The sequence below is a fragment of the Mobula birostris genome, chromosome 9, assembly GCF_030028105.1.
Source record: "Mobula birostris isolate sMobBir1 chromosome 9, sMobBir1.hap1, whole genome shotgun sequence".
Lineage (NCBI taxonomy): Eukaryota > Metazoa > Chordata > Chondrichthyes > Myliobatiformes > Myliobatidae > Mobula > Mobula birostris.
The window spans coordinates 131,385,144-131,406,621 of NC_092378.1; the positions used below are offsets into that span (position 1 = coordinate 131,385,144).

A 21,478-nucleotide genomic window follows, 5' to 3' on the forward strand; every position below is an offset into this window, starting at 1 on the left:
CCCTGTCCTAAACACTACTTGCCCCTCCATCTATCTTCATTTTGTCTGCCATCTGGCCACAAAGTCATCAATCCCGTCATCCAAATCATTGATATATAAAGTGAAAAGAAGCAATCCCAACACTGACCCTTGCAGAAATCAATAGTCACCAGCAGCCAATCAGAAAAGGCCCCCTTTATTCCCAGCTTTCTCTTCTGACAGGTGATCTTCTATACATGCTAGTATCTTTCCTGTAATACCATGGTCTCTTACCTTCTTAAGCAGCCTCATGTGTAGCACCTTGTCGAATGCCTTGTGGAAATCCAAGTAAACAACATCCACTGACTTTCCTTTCTCTATCCTGTCTGTTATTTCTTCAAAGAATTCCAACAGATTTGCCAGGCAAGATTTTCCCTCAAGGAAATCATGCTGATGCTGGCCTATTTTATCTTGTGCCTCCAAATACCTCAAATCTTCATCTTTAATAATGGACTCCAACATTTTCCCAACCACTGAAGTTGGTCTAATAGGCCTATAATTTCCTTTCTTCTGCCTCCCTCCCTTCTTCAAGATTGAAGTGACATTTGCAATTTTCCAGTCCTCTGAAACCATTCTAGAAACCAATGATTCTTGAAAGATTATTACCAATGTCTCCACAATCTCTTCAGCTACCTCTTTCAGAACCCTAGGGTGTAGTCAATCAGGTCCAGGTGACTTATCTACCTTCAGACCTTTCAGCTTCCCAAGCACCTTCTCCTTAGTAATGGCAGCTGCACTCACTTTTACCCCCTGACACTCTTGAATTTTGGCCTATGGCTAGTGTCTTCCACAGTGAAGTCTGACTTACTAAGTTTTTCCACCATTTCTTTGACCCTCCCACCCTCCATTACTATTTTCTCACTGTCATTCTCCATTTCTTGTTATGGCTTTTTTAGTTGCCTTCTGTTGGTTTTTTAAAAGCTTCCCAATCTTCTAACTTACCGCCATTTTTTGTTCTGTTATATGCTCTCTCTTTTCCTTTTATGCTGTCTATGACTTCCCTTAAAGCCATAGTTGCCTCAACCTCCCTTTGGAATGCTTCTTCATCTTGGGGATGTATCCTTCCTCCATTTCACAAATTGCCCTCAGAAACTGCAGCTGTTGCTGTTCCACCATCATCATTGCTAGTGTCCCTTTCTAACCAACTTTAGGCAGCTTCTCTCATGCGTCTGTAATTCCCTTTACTCCACTGTAGTACTGATACATGTGACTTTAGCTTTGTCCTCTTAAACTGCAGGGTGAATTCTATCATCATATGATCACTGCCTTCTAGGGGTTCCTTTACCTTAAGCTCCCTTATCAAATCTGGATAATTGCAGAACACACAATCCGGAATAGCCTTTCTCCTAGTGGGCTCAACCACAAGCTGCTTTAAAAAGCCATCTTGTAGGCATTCTACAAATTCCTCTTTTGGATCCAGCACCAACTTGATTTTTCTTAATCTATTTGCATATTGCATATTTACATTACAATAGTCACCCATACTATTGTAATATTGCCCTTTTTACAAGCTTTATTTTATCTTCCATTGTAATTCGTAGCCCACATCATGGCTACTGTTCAGATGCCTGTATATAACTCCCATCAGGGTCTTTTTGCCCTTTTAGTTTCATAACTCTACCCACAAGAATTCTACATCGTCTAATCATATGTCACCTCTTCTAAGAATATGATTTTGTTTTTGACCAACAGAACCACCTGGCCCCCTCAGCCAACCTGCTTGTCCTTTCAATACAAAGTTTATCCTTGGATGTTAATCTCCTGACTATGATCTTCTTTCAGTCAGGATTCAGTGATGCCCCCCTGTCATACCTGCCATTCTGTATAACTATAACTGCACTACAAGATCATCTACTTTATTCTGTATTTTGCATGCATTCAAATATAACACCTTCAGTCCTGTATTTGTCACCCTTTAAGATTTTGTCCCCATGTTCCACTTCAATTCATCCCACAGACTGCAATTTTATTCTATCATCTGCCTGTCCTTTCTTACAATCTCACTACACACTGCATCTACTTGTATACTACCACATCTTCAGCCGTATCACTCCAGTTCCTATCCCCCTGCCAAACTAGTTTACACCCTCCCCAAAGGCTTTAGCAAACCTGCCTGCAAGGATATTTGACTCTCTTAGGTTCAGGTGTAACTTATCCTTTTGTACAGTTCCCCAAAAGCAATTACTGAAAAGTTCACCGAACAATTACATGATTGTGAGATGATAATATAAAATATATAGATTATAATATAAAAATACAAGCAAGCAAGTAAAGGAAAGTTAAACTACCGTGGAAAAAATAGAAGAAAAATAACAATTCTACACCCTGAAGATCATGGTTCATTTCTTCTGCTCTTCTGACTGTTAGGATCCTGTGAATAACAATCATGGACAAATCGCACCCATTTCCTTTTTGTTAGAAATGAACAGCATAAAAGTGATTATGATTTTGCAGTAATTCACAATATAACTCAGACTGGCTACGAGAGTGTTTCGTTTTGAAAATTGAAAACAAATGATATAGCCAGAATGAAATTGAGTCGTATCAAGTTTTGCTTGGAAAGATTTGCTTGGAACCTGCTAAATGTGGCTTGGGAGTGCTTATCATATTTAGTGTTGGAAATAGAAAACTTATTTCATTTTCTAATTATGCTCGCTTTTAACATGATGGGCTCAAAAATCGATATAGTTTTTTTTAATTTGCTGCATTGCAAAGGTGTATTTCAGTCATACACGGTACATTGACAATCTCTTTAAACTGTTAGTGCAAATATTAGTTATAACTACATTTTATATTATTATTATAATGTAGTCATCATCTATCTTAATTTTATTTTACCTTCATAGATTAATAGACAGTATAACCAATGTTGTGTAGCTGCTTATGTTGTTGATTTATGGAATTGTTTAGTACCTGGATGAACAGAAATTATTGAACAGCTTTGTATTATAATATTGCTCAGTAATCAATATGGTTTTCAGATTTGCCAGTGATATCGGGAACAAAAATGTGGCCCAGCTGTGCTTAGAAAGTATGGTTTATAAACTGCTTCAGTTGGCAGAGAGAAATATGGAAAAGTAATGTGCCTTGAATAATTATGATTGCAGTGCCAGCTTATGCCTTTGTGGCCTTGAAATGAATTGAATTACTTTCAAAGCGCAGGCTTCAATAGTTAATATATTTTTGGCCACTAGAGGTAATGCATTATGCATTTGGGTTATTGTTGCTGTTTCTGGGCAAGAAGGGATCCTGACATTCTATGCATCCTTATCTTTCTGGGCAGAAGGACTCTGAAGACTAAAGCCTTGCAAAATTTGTCTTAAATGGAGTTGATTTAATTTGAACTTGTGTTATTCAATTTTTATAATTTCTATTTTGAATGACACAATTTTATGGGAATTAAGGGAGGTCAAATAAGACTAAAATGTTATTTTTTATATAAATTTAAGATGAGCCATTATTTTGGAAGACAATCAGTAAGAGTCTGATTTAAGGAAATATTGCATTTTTAAGATATTATTGCCAAGCTTTTTCATTAGGGTGAAACCTCAAAGGAAAGGCAGCATTGGGGACTGATACTAGAAATTCTTGTAAGAATCCTGTCTTGATGATAATTATTAAGTCTCAATGTTAGCAACATTAAATAAATGTGGGGCCCCATTGATCAAGGTTCAAATGGCATCAATAAACTTAATGTTGCATTTTTAACAGAGTGGGTAAAGGAATTAGAGAGAGGCAGCACCAAAATAGGTCTTCCAGGCCACTGAGTTCAGTTGATTTCTTGTCTGACTAATTTAAATCAGCTTTTGAAGATCTTGCAAAAATATGTTGAAGTGGTTGATGTGGATTTCAGTAGGTCCCATATAAAAGGCTGGTTCAAAAGGTTAGAGCAAAGACGGATTGGGAATTGGATTAAAAAGAGTGTTATGGTGAAGAATTGCTTTTGTGTTTGGAAGCATGTGACCAGTGGTGTACAATTGGTATTGGTGCTGGGATCCGTTGTTTCTTATATCAATTAACAATTTAGATGTAAGTGCAGAGGTGTAATTGGAAAGTTTGCAAACGACTCAAATGGTGGTGGTATTGATAGTGAGGAAGAGTATCTTGGGTAACAGAATGATGCTGATAAACTGGAAAATTCAGTCAAGAACTAGCAGTTGGCATTTAATCCTGATAAGTATTAGGTGTTGCATATTGAGGTCGAGGGTTGGGGTTATATAAAGACATGAAGGTCTTGGTATGACTTTAGAAACCATTGGTGAAGTCACAGATTGAATGTTGTGTGCAGTTCTGGTCACCACACCATAGGAAGGAAGTAATTATACTGGGGAAAGTGAAGAGAACATTTACCAGGGTGCTGACTGGGATGAGAAATTTCAAGTTGTGAGGAGTGGACTGGGTTTGCATTCCTCAGTGCATATGAGTGTGAGGGAGGATCTGAATGAGGTATCTAAGTTATGAGAGTCATAGATAGGGTAAACAGCAAGAAACGTTTCTCCTTGGTAGGTGGCCAAGGCCAGAGGGCATAGGTTTGGAAGTGCAGGGGTTTCCAATCTTTTTCATAGCGTAGACCAATACCATTAAGCAAGGGGTTGTGGACCCCAGGTTTAGAGGCACTTTGATGTAGAGGTTTTTCACCCAGAAGAAGCAGACACTCTCGCAACTTGAATTGCCAAGGTATAGGAAGTTATGAATTGAATGCAAGTAAATGGGATTATAATAGATCTGTATTTAATGGTTGACATGGACATTATGGGTCAAAAGATTTGTTTCTGAGCTACGAAAATGTTATAAAATGCTTAATGACTGCATGATTGATATCAAAATAAGTTTGTTACTAATCAACAGAAAGAGATTTTGGAAGTCTGACCATAAAATTGATCACAGAAAGAGGTTTTAATTGCCATCTTTTGGTATGAGCCTTTGTGAAGCATAAATTTTGGCAGTGAATTTGAGGCCAAGGTAACTGAAAGGAAGTCTAATATTGGTGATATGATTAAAATTCAACATAAAGGCACAAAGGCAGAAATGGAGGACTGCAGAGACTTCAAAGTAGGCCTAATGAAGATTTCAGGGATGAGAAGGTATGAAGTTCTGGAATGATTTGCAAATGAGGGGAATTTTAAAATTTAAGAATTTTTCATCCTTAGATGGATGCCAGGAGGCGCATGGTTAGAGAGTGAGAGAGATTAGTTTTGTGTTACAATATGAATAAATAGGAAAGCTTTCCTGAGCTGAAGAGAATGTTGGCATGTGTGATCTTAGGCTGGTCAGTAAAGTGCTTGAATTATCAAATCCAAATTTAACAAAAGCAGGCAAGGATTTCACAGCATTTGAACTTTGTACTTACATAGGTAATATGAGGTATATGTAATGAAACTCTTGTTTAAAAAAAGTATTCCACAGCCCTGTAATTATTGCAGAGTGAATTAGATGAGCTTGGTAATTTACTATGTGATGATGAAACCTACCATATGTCATGGGAGGCATCAGGTATGAAATTAATTTCTGTTGGTGATAAAGTGGTGATAATTCACTGAGGACAGTGTAGTGAGTTTATTATGCGCTGACAATGCCTGTGAATTTCATTCTGATTTCAGTATCCTGTTGTGTTCCTAAAATTGGACAATGCTTTTTTAAAAAATGATTTTTAATTTTAATGTAGTATGAAACAAAATGTGTCAGAGCAAAAATAAGAATTGCATTTATCTCATAGTTTTAATTAGTTTTTGATTGAAGCACTTCACATCCAATACAATAGTTGAGTGCAGTTGCTCTTCAAGGAGATGGCTTCAGTCAGTTCGTCCAGTATGATAATCATAATGAGTGTAATTGACTCGTGAATTTATTGCTGATGATTGAGCAATATGTTTTTGAAGGATACCAAGAAAATTTTGCTTGGTTTTTCATTAATTCAATGATATCATTAAGTCTATTTCACAGAGAAAAAAATGAACCTGATGTGACATCTTGTCTGATAACTATAATAACTATGCTGAATCTTTGTTTCAGTAACATAATGTTTAATGCAAATTGACTATGTTGCTGTAAAACAATGTGATCATAACAATTGCCTTGCTAATTTGAGAATCAAATATTTTGAGCGGTATTGTAAATTTGTCGCAAAATAAACCATGAAGCACCTTATCGTCCACTTGGTGAACAATTGGGAATATAATCTATATCATATTTTTCTTCTGCTACCTAGTAATGTTTCTTAACTTCATGCGTTATTTTGATTCTGCAGGGAAAATGAGGTGTTGAAGGTACAACTGAAGAAGTATGTAGGAGCTGTTCAAATGTTAAAGCGTGAAGGAAGCCAAGTGAATGATGGTAAGCATATAGCATCAGTCATCCGAGAGAGTTTGAATATAATAAATGTATTATGCAGTAAGATTTGTTTAAAAGCTAGGTATAAAATAGCTCTCTAAGCTTAAAGATAAGTGAGTAATTTCTTTCATATTGATATACCAAAAAGTAATTCAGGTGCTTTAACTGACATGAAATATAATGATTTTTTTCTGTCAACTGGATGCACTAACTATTGAATAAGTTGATAAAGAATACAATGAGATTTGAGAACATTTGGCAACAGGGAATAGCTTTTTAAATGTGGTTTATTTGATGGACTTGACATTTGAAAAAAATATAATTTTTCCAAATATTTATAAAATTTCTGGGATAACGTGCAGGAAATTAGCCCCTGTCATGAGGAATGAAAGGATTTAAAAAATACTATTGAGTATCTGTGTCACTCATCTCATATTTGGTACAAATATCTAATTCTTTTTGCAATTACATATAGGTAGTATGGAATGCATTTCTAAACATGTTCAGAACAATTCAAAAGTAAACCTGAGAAGGAGCTGGAAGGAATGGTGATCATTGGCTTAATATTATATTTTAAGGAGGTTCTTAAGGAAAAGACAGTGAAGTGGAGAGGAAAAAGAGATTAAAGAGGGATCCAGAGTAATTGAATTCAGACCACTGAAACAATGTGGTAAATACTGAGAATTTGGAAATGGGTATGGGAGAATTACACTGCTTTTGGGGGGTTACATAGTACTACATAGCAATCACTATCCAGGGTGTAAGTATTAAATTGGGCTATCAAGCAGAGTAGGTGCAAGGTAGAATTTTGATAGCGCAGCTGTACATGAACTTAAGAGGAGAAATAGACTATCAACAAAGAAAGTGTAGGAAATTTGACGCTGCATGTGACAAAACCACCTGAATGTTTCAGAAGCAGCTGGAAAGAGGTTAATGATGTGGAAGTTAGCATCCTAATGCAGTTGAGGATATATGGAGTTACAAATTCATTTTGGCATGATACAACTTGTTTGTAAATAGTCTTGCTCAGTGAGAAATTCACTTGCCAGAAAGTGTATTGAATCCATTACATCAAATGACCAGAACATTTAATGTAGCTTGAGCGTCCGTATAGTAGGAAAGGAATGATGTATGGCACTTAACAATGTATATACCTAGAGGTGTCAGCAGTGGGCTTTCCTGAATATGTTTGCTTTGTCAACTTTTCATAGGTGTTTTAGGACATTTAACCAAAGGCCATGGATTGAACAACTGATGCAAACTGGAAATTTTAAGAGTGCATATATATTTCCACGTGAATGTCTGATAAATTGAAAAGGAATGGATTTGGAGTCTGTTAAAGAATTTTTGGGATAGCTTCAGTTCAAATAGAATATAACCTGAAGTTTGAGGTTGTAATGACAGTGAAATCATTAGCCTCCACTGACATTATGGTTAAAAAAAAATGATAGCAACATTTGATATTTAAGAAATCACTGTTAAACATAGAAATCTGGGTGCAAGTGATTTGCTGCTCCCCTACAGAATCTACCTGTTGAGACTTCCCATTTCTACCAGTTGCACTTTTTCTTCACTTTTATTATACCCATGTTACTCTAACTCATGAGACTAGTTCTTATCTACAACAAACCACTGAGTGTAGGTATACTTGTTGCAAGCACAACAAATCTATGAAATAAGTTAAGTTGGTACAAAGTAACAACACTCAATAAGAATGTTAGTTACACTGTATACTTAGCAACCTTGAAGACTAACCCTCAGAGTGACCACAGCATGGTTTCTTTTCCTCCTGTTGGTTGTAGGTTCTCTCACCCTCTCCCTCACATACAGATGATATTCCTTCTTGGATCTGATAACAGTTTGTTTAGCCCTTGGGTTTCATTAATACATTTTATGTTTTATTCATTACTAGGATTGAGCTATTCCTTTAGACTTTCACACTAATTGCCATGCATGCTGCCCAATGTTTCTTTTGTTTCAATCCTTTGAATGTTTTAACCCTACCTTTTGCTTTCCCCATCTCTTAATTGGTGTTCTGCTCTAATTTTCTTATCTTGCGTCTCATACTTAATTAGCATGTTCCTGGTAGATTTAATGTACTTGTATCAAATGGTATACATTGTGATCATCTTGTGATTTTATATAGTTAGTCTGCTACTGGTAATCCATCTGTTTCCAAAGTGAAACCACAGAATTAATTTGTACCCTGACCTTCATAGTCAGGATTTCAAACATAGTCCTAATAGACTTAACTTAGCATATTTGGTATGGACTTTTGTTTTAATAGACTACTCTCAATGCAACAAAAGTGAAAATGTTGAAAATTGCGAGGCTTGTTAAAGTAGATTAACAATTCTTTAACAATAATAAATGATGAATAGTATGTTTGAAACTGGAGAAAAGCAAATTATCAAGTGTTGACTGCCACTCCATCAGAATGACATATAAAATTCATTAAATATTAAAATAACAATTATTTGGGGTTATTGATAATTCAATTTCCACTTGCAATACAAAATTATGACATTTTGTACATTCATTTTCCTTTTTGACTGGTCAAAGGTGATTCATTCTGTGACTCCAATAGTATTCTTTTCCATTTCTATGTTTAATAGTAATACGATAGATAAATTCACCTACTCTTGACTGAACCTCGTTTGAGTCATTACTGTAAAATACATGCGTTTAGTGATATTGATGCAGAAATGAGCAGAGGTGTTGGTTTGCATGCATTGATAATGTGTTAATTTCAGTTACGTCATTTATTGCAGTAACATTGCCTTTTGTGCCTTGTAAGACTTTTCCTTGCATTTTGTTAAACTCATAATTGTTTCTGAAACAATTCTGTTTAGAAGTGAAGTAATCCAAGATGATTGCTTGCTGAAGAGATTTGACATATCGTAAATGCTACAATGATACAGCAATAGTGGCTCATTCATCAAAACGTCAAAATATCGATGATCAAAATCTTAATGTTATAACATTTTACTTACAAGATTAGTTTGCTATCATCTATTGTAATGGAGAAGTCTTCTAAAATTCTTGAAAACTTAAACAGAAAAACACAAAGATTTTTAAGCAAAAAAGTCACAATAATAAATTAATCACAAATAGCTAAGGTGGTGTGCTTTGAAAATGATTTGATTTTTTTATATATTGACTAACTGGATATATAATATTATAGATAGTTGAGAATGAGTTTGTGTATTTTTTTGTGTTGTGTTGCTGAGGGAATTATGACCAGTGTTATATAATGCTTTTTTAAAATATTAGGACTGTCGATGTGGTGACAATGACCTCCTCAACCAAACCCCATCTCTGAGACTGCATCAAAATATTAAAGTTTTAAACTCTGTGAGAAGCAATTTAGCATTGCCTTCTACAGTGTCCTGCATAAATAGTTTCTGTCAGATTGTTATCAGCAGATGTTTAACTGGAGCCGAATGGTTACTCAGCAGTGGTATCACACCAGTGATGTAAGGTAATTTGCTCCATGTTATGTCTGGTAATTTTGTGGCTCCAGGATGAATTGATGCAGTGTGAAAATACAAATGTTGCTGCAAATTTACAAAATAATAATTGATATTTAGCAGTGCTGTGAAGTTTATTTTAAGAAACAGTTCAGACATAACCAAAGAATGAATGTTAAGCTCCATTTCTGTCATTTTGCAGCAAAGGCCATTTTAGCTCTGTGTTTAAGGAATGTAAGCTCAGCAGATGCACTAAGGGACTGCTGCAACTAACACCATACAATGAGACCATTTATATTTTTTTTGTTTTAACTATTTGCTGTATTAGTAGACCTGGAGGATTTCAAGCTCCAAATAACAAAAATAGATTGAAAGCTTATTGCATGTGGGATTCTCTTTATTCCACTGATGGGACTCACTTCAGTTTTCATTTTAAAGCCTTAATGGCACTACATGGTTGATGAAATTTCTTGAATTACTGATATTTTTGATGAGTAGTGACTGTCTTAAATATTATGCCTTCTTATTACCATGACCCTCGGGGAGGAGGAACGAGCCTGAAGACTAAACTCAACATTTTAGGAACAGCTTCTTCCCCTTCATCGTCAGATTTCTGAATGTTCCATGAACACTATCTTGCTATTCCTCTTTCGAATTATTTATTTATTCATTGCAAATGATAATTTTCATGTCTTTTAAGAGACTAAAACCTGCAGCACCAATGGTAAGCTCTAAGAAGCTATGGTCAGAGAGGTGGAGAAGCACTTACAGACTGCTTTGAGTTGACAGCATTCAGAGATTCATCTTGGAGTGTGAATGAATAGTCCACAGCTGTCACCGACTTCATCAAGACCTGTGTGGATGAGTGTGTGCATTTGAGAACATATTAGACCTACCCAAATCAAAAGCTGTGGATAAATCAGAAGATTCATAGCCTGCTGAGGGCTAATTCTGAGGCAAGAAGTCCAGGTACAACCAATGGAAGGCTATCTTAAATGTGAAAAAACAATTCCAATTTAGTTTAGGGACAGGATCAGGTGAATGTTAGCTCTGTCAAGGTTCACAGGCCATTACTTCCTAGAAGGCAAAACCTAACATTGTGAACGGCTGTGATGCTTCACTCCCAGATGAGCTGAACGTCTTTTATGCACGCTTTGAAATGGAGAATAAAACTACACCTGCGTAAGTTCCTGCAGCTTCTGGTAACCCTGTGATCCTTGTCTTGCAAGCCAACATCAGAACATCTTTCAAGAGAGTGAATCCTTGCAAGGTTTCAGGCCCTGATGGGGTACCTGATAGGGCTAGGAAAACCTGTGCCAACCAACTGGTGGGAATGTTCAAAGACGTCTTTAACCTCTCACTGCTGCAATTGCAGGTTCTCACCTGTTTATGACGACAATCATACCAGAACCCAAGAAGAGCAGGGTGAAGTGCCTCAATGACTATCACCCAGTGGCACCCACATCTGCCGTGATGAAGTGCTTGGAGAAGTTGGTCATGGCTAGAATGAGTTCCTGTCTAAGCAAGGACCTGGACCCCTTGCAATTAGCCTTTCATCAAAACGTCTTCAGCAGTTGCAATCTCACTGGCTCTATGGCCTTGGATCACCTGGACAATAGTAATACTTACATCAGGCTGGTGTTTATTGACTACAGCTCAGCATTCAACACAACCATACCCTCAGATCTATTCACAAGCTCCAAAAACTGGACCTCTCTACTTACCTCTTCAACTGGATCCTTGACTTCTTCACCGGGAGACCATAGTCTGTGCAGATCAGGAGTAACATCACCTCGATGGCATTCAAGATCGGTGCACCTCGGGTGCGTGCTTTGCCCACTGTGGCTAGACACAGATCAAATGCCATCTATACATTTGCTGATGAAACAACAATGGTTAATAGAATTTCAGAGGAAGTGTACAGGATCCGGATAGGTCAGCTGGTTGAGTGGTGTCATTAGCGCCACTTAACATCAGTAAGACTAAGGAATTTATTGTGGACTTAAGGAAGGATAAGTCAAGGAACACACACATGAGTCTTCATTTAGGGATCAGAAGTGGAAAGGGTGAACAGTTTCAAGTTCCTGGGTGTCAACATCTCTGAGGAAGTGTCCTGTGTTCAACATATTGATGCAATTACAAAGAAGGTATGACAGTGGCTATATTTCATTACTAGTTTGAGGAGACTTGATATGCCATCAAAGACACTTGCAAATTTCTACAGATGTGACATAGTTAGTAAAACATTGTGGGCCAAAGGGCCTGTAATGTGCTGTAGATTTCAATGTTTTATGTGCCGTAAAGAGCATTCTAACTGGTTGCATCACCATCCACTGCAAAGGATCAGAAAAAGCTGCAGAAAGTCCTAAGTTCAGCCAGCTCCATCATGAGCACTAGCCTCCCAAGTATCGAGGACCACTTCAAAAGGCGATGCCTCAAAAAGTTGGCATCTGTCATTAAGGAGTCCTGTCACCCAGGACATGCCCTCTTCTCATTGCTACCATCAAGGATGGAGGTACAGGAACCTGAAGGCACACACTCAACGTTTCAGGATCCACCATCAGATTTCTGAATGGATAATGAGCCCATGAACACTTGCTCAGTATTTTTCCCTCTTTTTTCACTACTTGTTTAATTAATTTTTAAAAATGGATTTGTAGTCATTTATAGTTTTTTAAAAAAAATGATGTATTGCAATGTACTGCTGCCATAAAGCAACAAATTTCACGACATCTGCTAGTGATATTAAACCTGATTCTGATGGTCCAGAGATAGTGTCAGATTATATCCTTTTAAAACATGTATGCTATTTGATTGTAAAACAGTGAAGTGATGCCAGTATTTCCAATATTTTCTAATGACATATAACTCATCAGTTAATAACTCATCAGGGGTGATTGATAAGTTCGTGGCCTAAGGTAGAAGGATATGAGTTATAGCCTTCAAACTTTCTGGATAATCACTCAAGGAGTTGAACTACACGTGCATGTAACGAGAGCTGTATAACTCATCTCCTTCTACCTTAGGCCACAAGCTTATCAATCACCCCTGCTGTGGGCACTTTCTGGAGGTCCAAGATCTGTATGCTCCACGACTGTTGGACTAAGTGTGTAAGTGTAGGAGGGAACTATGTTGAAAAATAAATGTGCTAGGTTTTCTAAAATTAACCCCTTCTACCTTAGGCCACGAACTTATCAATCACCCCTCGTAGTGGTAACTTCACTGATGTGGAAAGGAAAAAAAAATATATTTTTGACTCTCCTTACTACATGTGGACAACAATTCTAAGTGATAACACAATTTTAATTGAATTTCTAGTTGGTCTTTTTTCTGCTGTCAGTTTAATTAAATCTTTCTTCTCTTTATTTCTCCAGATGTTCCTGATACAATCCTGTAGTCTGGATTGTGCTGGACCTGGCATGCATCCTTTGCTCAGTCCCTGTGGCTTTGCTAACATGTCATGGCTCTGTAGGTCTAATTTGCTCTAGGTTCTGCCACCACTGTCATTAGCTTGATATCCAAAGATAACTTAAGGTCTATAGGTTCCAATAATAAATAAAGTAATACCTTTAAAATTAGTGTATTTGAAGTATTTTTAACTGATGATAAATTATTTGAAATACACGTTGATGTTGACTAGTAATTTACAATCAAATTAGGGGGAAAAAAGCAAGCCTCTGATCTTCAATTACCTTTGCGATGAAGGTTGGCAACCACTTTCACAGGAGCTGAATGGGAAATGTGTCTGGTCCACTGGTTCAGCATTATTAAACCCCTCCTTGGACTCTTGGGAAGGCCATATAAGCCAGTATTTGAGCTCCAGTACATTACATGTTTTAGTCCTGTACTGTCCTGGCATGAAATGCAGGAACACACTGATTTATGCTGTGCTTTATCAGCTGGTGGTTCTCTCTAGAATTGTCCTCTTCAAGTAGATTGTTTATCCATTCAAATATAAAATTTCTGTTTACTTTCCTCCTTTCATGTGTTTTATAAGCCTGGACTTCTATCAGATTATCATCAAAACACATTTAAATTAATATGAGCGGGATAAAGCATTAAAGGTGCATGCTGCAAGAGTGGCCCATAATTTTTACATTTTATCAGCACTGAAAAACTGCTTTGAAATTAAAATTGTCATCTTTGTATAATGAACTTATTGATCAATAATGTGGTTGATATTGGAAGTGAACTTTTACTTGAAAACTTTCTCTGCGAGTGCGGAAGGTTGTATCTTTTTGGAGAGGTTTTGAGAATAGCCTTGAAGCTTCACTTCTTGTCTGCCTGATGTTCTCTCTGCAAGACAACTTGGAACAGTATATGTTTCAGGAATCTGACTCAGAAAAATCGACTAGGTGCCTGTCCATGGAATTGACTGAGGGTACTTCAGGCCTCAGTGCTAGGGATGTTGATCTGGAAAAAGAAGCTGATATTGTCAATAGATTTGATTCTTTTTTTAAACAATGGGCCAAATCTACTAGGGGCCTGTAGCCATGAGGGACTGCCAGTTACCAATCTTCACTCCTGCTGTAGATTATATTAATGCTGATAGAAAATAGTGTTGGTTATCACATGAGAAAACATATGCAGGATTTTTATTACCATTTTCATGTACAAAATAAGATTTTCATCAAGTAAATTCCATTTTAGCAAATAATACATTAAAATGAAAAGTACATGACACAGAAATGCTTCTGTAATTTTTTTTGAGCCTCAAATAAATGTGTCAGCATGGTTCAGTAGCTTGTACTTTGTATTTTCTCTGCTGAGTGAGGGATGGTGAATTGAAGTATGACTTCAATGCTCAGCTAACCATAATGATTCATGCAGTACTACAGACGTCCTACACTGTGGAAGATGCTGTCATAAGGATGAAACAGTACTGAGCTCAATACATGGATGAATATAACTGATCCCATGGCAATACACTAAAGTAGAGCAAACCAGATATATCTAGGATCCTGCCCAGTATTTATCCCTCAGTCAAAACTAGAATACTAAATGTTGTAATCTCTTGTTATTTGTAGAGGCTTAATGTATGCAAATTGGCTGTGATGTTTCCCACATTGTGGCAATGGCTTTATTTTAAAGCAGAGCTTCACCTTTAAAATTCTTTTGGGTATTTTGAAAGAGGGATGAAAAAGTTAGTTTTATTTTCATTCTTTATTAAATATTCTGTCTCTCTTGACTGGAGATGCCGAATGGATTACATTGGAACCTAATATAAATATAGCTACAGTCTTAGTTTACATTAGTATTACTACTACGATAAAGACTGGTTCATGGCATATTCATAACAAAAATGGTTTCATTTAACATAGGCAGATGCCTGCATTTTCCTATCAGAAATGAGTAGTCCTAGATCATTTGGTCTGGATCTGAGCCTACAAGATTATACAAGCATCCAGAATTCTTTGTGATTGTATAATTGAGATGTTTACAGTAAGTTAAAAAACTATTTTCTTCAGCCCAAATTACTATACAGTCCAAATCAAGAAATGAATGAATGAAATGAAATCCATGCTGTTTGGTAAGGAAGGGCCACTGCATAGGATTGGATAAAGCTGCAGAAAGTCCAGCTCCATCCAGCTCCATCATGGGCACTAACCTCCCCAGCATTGAGGACATCTTCATAAGGTGATGCCTCAGGAAAGCGGAATCCATCATTAAGGACCCCCATCACCCAGGACGTGCCCTCTTCTCATTGCTACTATCAAGGAGGAGGTACAGGAGTCTGAAACCACACTCTCAATGCTTCAGAAACAGCTTCTTTCCCTGGGCCATCAGATTTCTGGATGGACAATGAACCTATAAACACCACCTCACTTTTCTTTTTTGCTCTTTTTTTGCACTACATATTTATTTCTGTAATTTATAGCTTATAAAATAATTATGTATAGCATTGTACTGCTGTCACAAAATAACAGATTTTATGACATATCCCAGTGATATTTAAGCCTGATTCTGATTCTGAGTAAGATGATCCCAGGAAGTGAAGAGCTTGGTGTAGCTTGATGAACTTGGAAAGTCAATCAAGAAAGATTACAGAGTAATAAGAAAATCTAAACAAAACATTAAATGTGGGTGTAAGGTTTTGCTAGATATCTGGAGTGTCTTCATTTACAAGCAGAAAAAAGTGTGTTGCATGTTGTGAAGGATTCCTATTTTCATTGTTTCCCTGACTCTGGTAATCGTTAAATGATTACAGGTAGCTGTTGAATAAACAGCAAAAACATAATATTTTAATGTAAAAAAAAACTCCTGAAGTTGCTCATTCTTCCATTTTTGTTTGTAGTTTCCCATTTCAATAACATTCCTTTCTCGAACAGTTGAACTGAATCTTCTGTATCGCTGTTTATGTTGGTGCTGTGGTACACTCTTTAAACTCAAGATAATTTCTGTAAATGCTTTATCCACTTATTTTCTTGTGAGAATGAGTGGTCATTTATGTGATGTACTCAGACACTGAAAAATTGCTTTCAGTCCTGATGAAGGGTCCTGTCTTGAAATGTCGACTGTTCACTCTTTTCCATAGATGCTGCTGAGTTCCTCCAGCATTTTGTGTGTTACTTGATTTCCAGCATCTGCGGATTTTCTTGTGCTTATTTTTTTTAAATTGACTTTATTTCTTACATCCTTCACATACATGAGTAAAAATCTTCACGTTACGTCTCTGTCTAGATGTGCAATGTGCAATCATTTACTTATAAAAATTTATAATAAATAGAACAATCAGTGTAACATAGCAATACACTCAAATCAGCACGAGTTCATCACTCCGATGGCCTGGTGGAAGAAGCTGTCCTGGAACCTGTTGGTCCTGGCTTTTATGCTGCAGTACCGTTTCCCAGATGGTAGCAGCTGGAACAGTTTATTGTTGGGGTGACTCAGGTCCCCAATGATCCTTCAGGCCCTTTTCTCACACCTGTCTTTGTAAATGCCTTGAATCATGGGAAGATCACAACTACAGATGTGCTGGGCTGTCCACACCACTCTCTGCAGAAGCCTACGGTTAAGGGAGGTACAGTTCCCATACCAGGCAGTGATGCAGCCAGTCAGGATGCTCTCAATTGTGCCCCAGTAAAACATTCTTAGGATTTGGGGGCCCATGCCAAACTTCTTCACTGTCTGAGGGGAAAGAGGTGCTGGTGTGCTTTTTTCACCACACAGCTGGTGTGTACAGACCATCTGAGGTCCTTGGTGATGTAGATGCTGAGGAACTTGAAGCTGTTTACCTTCTCAACCCCAGATCCATTGTTGCCAATAGGGACTAGCCCTTCTCCATTCCTCCTGTAATCCACAACCAGCTCCTTTGTTTTTGCGACATCGAGGGAGAGGTTGTTTTCTTGACACCACTGTCAGAGAGATGACTTCTTCCTTGTAGGCCACCTTGTTATTGTTCGAGATTAGGCCAATCAATCTAGTGTTGGCAAATTTAATTAGCAGATTAGAGCTGTGGGTGGTGACACAGTCTTGGGTATACAGGGGGTAAAGGAGGGGACTGAGTACACAGCCCTGAGGGGCTCTTGTGTTGAGAGTCAGAGGGGTGGAGATGAGGGAGCCCATCCTTACCACCTGCCAGCGATCTGACAGGAAGTCCAGGATCCAGCTACGCAAGGCCGAGGTCTCTGAGCTTCCTATCGAGCCTGGGTGGAATTATGGTGTTGAATGCTGAACTGTTGTCCAAGAACAGCATTCTCACATAAGCATTCTTCTTCTCCAGATGTGTAAGAACGGTATGTAGAACAGTGGCTATTGCTTACGAAAAATTGCTTGTAGTTCTTGTAGTGTCCGTTTTATCGAATGTTCAAGAAATAGTTCTATTTGATTGATAAAGAATTCTACAAAGTATTCAGATGTGATTCATTGATTTTGCTTTGTCATTAATAATGTTACTCTTGGAATGAGTTCTGTAATTATTTTAAAGCAGAGTTCCAGTTGTTTTTATAATATTTCATAACCTTCCTGAAAGGTCTACAGAAGCAATTAATTATTAATGTTATGTTTTCCTGCTGAGTTCTGACAGTGGTTGCACTGGAGTCCCAGAGGTGCATGAGTTTTTTTTTAAATATAAAAATGTGTTAATGAGGCTTGCTTTAAATATGTGTTTGGGCTTTCTGCCAGTGGGCTCCGGCAATTTGCCAACTATGTTTACCTTCTAGCTGTCTGATAGCTTTTAAAAAAAAAAGTCTAGCTTTCTGAATATTTGGACTGAAAATCAGTGTATTTTAAGCTGAAGGAGGGAAAAGTTAAGCATAAATAGAAATAGGGAAAGAAAATGATTTGGTCACACTGTGCCCTGCCATCTTTAATGGAATATCGTTCATATATCATTTAGAAAAGGTGAGGCCTATTTGCACTTTAGACAGCATTTGTTCATTTTGTAATTGGCACTTAAATTGAATCAAAAGATTATAACTGCAAACACGAGGAAATCTGCAGATGCTGGAATTTCAAGGAACACACAAAAATTGCTGGTGAACGCAGCAGGCCAGGCAGCATCTCGAGACCCTTCGTCAGGACTAACTGAAAGAAAAGCTAGTAAGGTTACTAGCTCTCCTTTCAGTTAGTCCTGACGAAGGGTCTCGGCCAGAAACGTCGACTGTACCTCTTCCTAGAGATGCTGCCTGGCCTGCTATGTTCAAAAGATTATAACCTTTTTATGATACACTACATTAACAGGAGCACTGCTAGAGCAGTGTTTTGTTATTAAAGAAGATATACAGTATAACAAAATTAAGCAATGTGTCTTTTCATGCTGTGGATTGAAGGCATCGTTTTTTTTGTAAACTGGGTGTTATAGGCTTCCATATCTTTTAACATGATCTGTGGTTTTTACAACACTAAATACAATGTATTTTATAGTAAATGTTTTCAATTTGTAACAGAACACAACTTTTTCCTATTTTCAAATTAATGGCCTTTCAATATATTTATTAGTTTCTACATAGAAGAATACAGAGTACAAGAAAGTATATACAGTAAAAAGGTAAAAAAAAACAACTACCAATTACATTATATCTATTCATAATAACAATCTCATTACCCTGTATTCATGTAGGTTAGTCAAAGTTGAATTGAAATATACTAATTTATTACAAAAAAGATCTAACCCTTACCAAGACCGAAGCTGTTTATTAAGGAGAAAAAAAGGTAAAATCCTTCTCATATAATAAAAATTAATAATAGCCAACATCTAAATTTAAACAATGAATTGAGGGTTTTGAAAGTTTTGAAAATAATTCAGGAAGGGCCCCCACAATGTTTGAAAGTCTTGATGAAATTCAGAAATTGAACAACAAATCTTCTCTAAATCTAAGCATGACATAACATCGCATAACCATTGAGCATGAGTAGGAGGAGAAACATCTTTCCATTTAAACAAAAGCGCCCTCCTAGCTATAAGAGAGCTAAAGGCCAAAATATGTAAATCTGATGTCTTCAATTTGATATCTTATCCAGCAATAATACCGAATAGGGCCGTCAGAGGATTAAACTTAAAATTGACTTTGAAGAGTAAAGAAAAAGTTTGAAAAACTTTCTTCCAATATTTTTCAAGACATGGACAAGTCTAAAACATATGAATTAATGAAGCTTCTCCATTATTGCATCTGTCACAGAAGAGAGAGATATCTGAATGAAAATGAGATAGCTCATCTTTAGTCATATGGACTCTATGTACCACCTTAAATTGTATGAAGGAATGGCGAGCACATAGTGATGATGTATTAACCAGTTTAAAAATTTCATTCCCAGTTTCCTCAGATATTGATGTCTGTAAGTCTTGTTCCCAGAGATTCTTAATTTTGTCTGAAGGAACATTCCTCATCTCCAGTAACATACCATAATTATTAGATATGTCAAATTAATAATTACATCTAGTAAGTTCTTATCTGAGCTTATAGGAAATGTGCATAATTGAGATCTTAGAAAGTCTCTAATTTGTAGATATCTAAAAAAGTGAGTTTTAGGTAGGCTATATTTAGCTGACAATTGCTCAAATGAAAGAAGATTTCCTCCAACAAACAGATCCCAAAAACATTTAATACCCAAGCTGTCCCATCCTTTAAAAATTAAATCAATCATGGAGGGTTAAAAAAATTAGAATAAATGGGACTAGAGAAGGAAAATCTCAATAAACCAAAATGTTTTCTAAATTGTATCCATATCCTCAGAGTATGTTTAACTATTAAATTATCAGTTAGTTTGCTTACAAATAAAGGAAGTGAGGATCCAAGAAGAGAAATAATAGAAAATTTATTAACAGAATTAGCTTCTAAAGAAACCCATACCAGACAGTCTACATGACTAATATAATATATCCAAAACATAAGATATATATTAACTGCCCAGTAATAAAACCTAAATTAGGTAAGGCTAAACCTTCAGACTTTTTGAAGATGAACTTTATTTAAACGAGGGCATTTATTTTTCCATATATAGGAGTAAAAAATAGATTTAAGAGAGCCAAAAAAGGATTTAGGAATAAAAATGGGTAAAGCCTGAAAGAGATATATAAATTTAGGTAGAATATTCATTTTAATGGAATTAATTCAACTCATTAACCATATTGAAAGAGGTGACCAATTTAATAATATCTTTTTTTTACATGGTTCAATAAAGTAAGAATGTTTTCTTTAAACAGGTATTTGTAATTCTTACTGATTGTTACACCCAAATAAGTAAATTGCTTCCTTACAATTTTAAAAGGAAGATTGGTATTCATTGTACCACATTATTTAAAGGAAGTAATTCACTCTTATGTAGGTTCAATTTATATCCTGAAAACTGGCTAAAATGGGAGAGTAAAGAAAGTACACAAGGTAACGAAATCTCAACATTAGAGATAAAAAGCAATATATCATCAGCGTAAAGTGAGATTTTGTGGGTGATACCTCTCCTTAAAATCCCACAGATATCATTCGATTCTCGGAAAGCAATAACAAGGGGTTCTGAAGCTAAATCAAAAAGCAAAGAGCTCAACGGACAGCCTTGTCTAGTTCTGCGGTGAAGTTTAAATGGTTTGGAATTTTGAAAATTAGTAAGAACTCGAGCAGAAAGAGATAAATGAAGTAATTTAATCCATTGAATAAAATCTAGTCCAAAATTAAATTTTTCCAAGATCTTAGATAAATAATTCCATTCAACCCGAACGAAGGCCTTCTTGGCATCTAAGGATATCACACATTCCGATATCTCCTGGGAAGGAGAGTAAGTAACATTTAATACACGGCTATATTAAAATGGGAATGTTTAATACACGGCTATATTAAAATGGGAATGTTGAGTTGTAATGTTAAAAGGGTAGCCTCATGAGAAGGAGAAGAATGTTTACGGAAATAAACTTCACTTAGTTTCAGAGTAGTGGATTTGAAGAGGATGACCTGCAGTTTGAAAGGCCTCATCAGTGAGACCAGGGGAAGGCATTAACTGAAATGGAAACTTTGCTGATGTGTAATTCTTCTTTTTGAAAAATAGACTACTGAGTGCAATTTTGAGTTACGAACTGATTTTTTTCAGTAATTTAATAATTCTTGTGTTCCAATTAACAAATCAAACAGAAATTATTGTTAATTGCTTTGGGCTGATCAAAAATATGGTGAGTAGTAACTTCAAAGTTCCATGTAAATTTATTTTCAAAGTACGTAGGTGTCACCAAA

The 21,478-nt window shown here is 36.5% G+C and overlaps 1 protein-coding gene across 3 annotated transcripts in view; it reads left to right on the forward strand.

Annotated features, from left to right (window-relative positions):
* snx29 (sorting nexin 29) overlaps positions 1-21,478 on the forward strand; it is a 548,890-nt gene that overhangs the window by 133,987 nt on the left and 393,425 nt on the right. For 2 of the 3 annotated variants that reach the window (XM_072268842.1, XM_072268844.1), the window contains one exon: positions 6,266-6,351. In XM_072268842.1, coding sequence (XP_072124943.1) covers positions 6,266-6,351 — 86 coding nt within the window. Of the gene's footprint in view, positions 1-6,265; positions 6,352-13,192; positions 14,447-21,478 lie in introns of those variants that run through there. The other variant, XM_072268845.1, reaches the window with a different exon arrangement.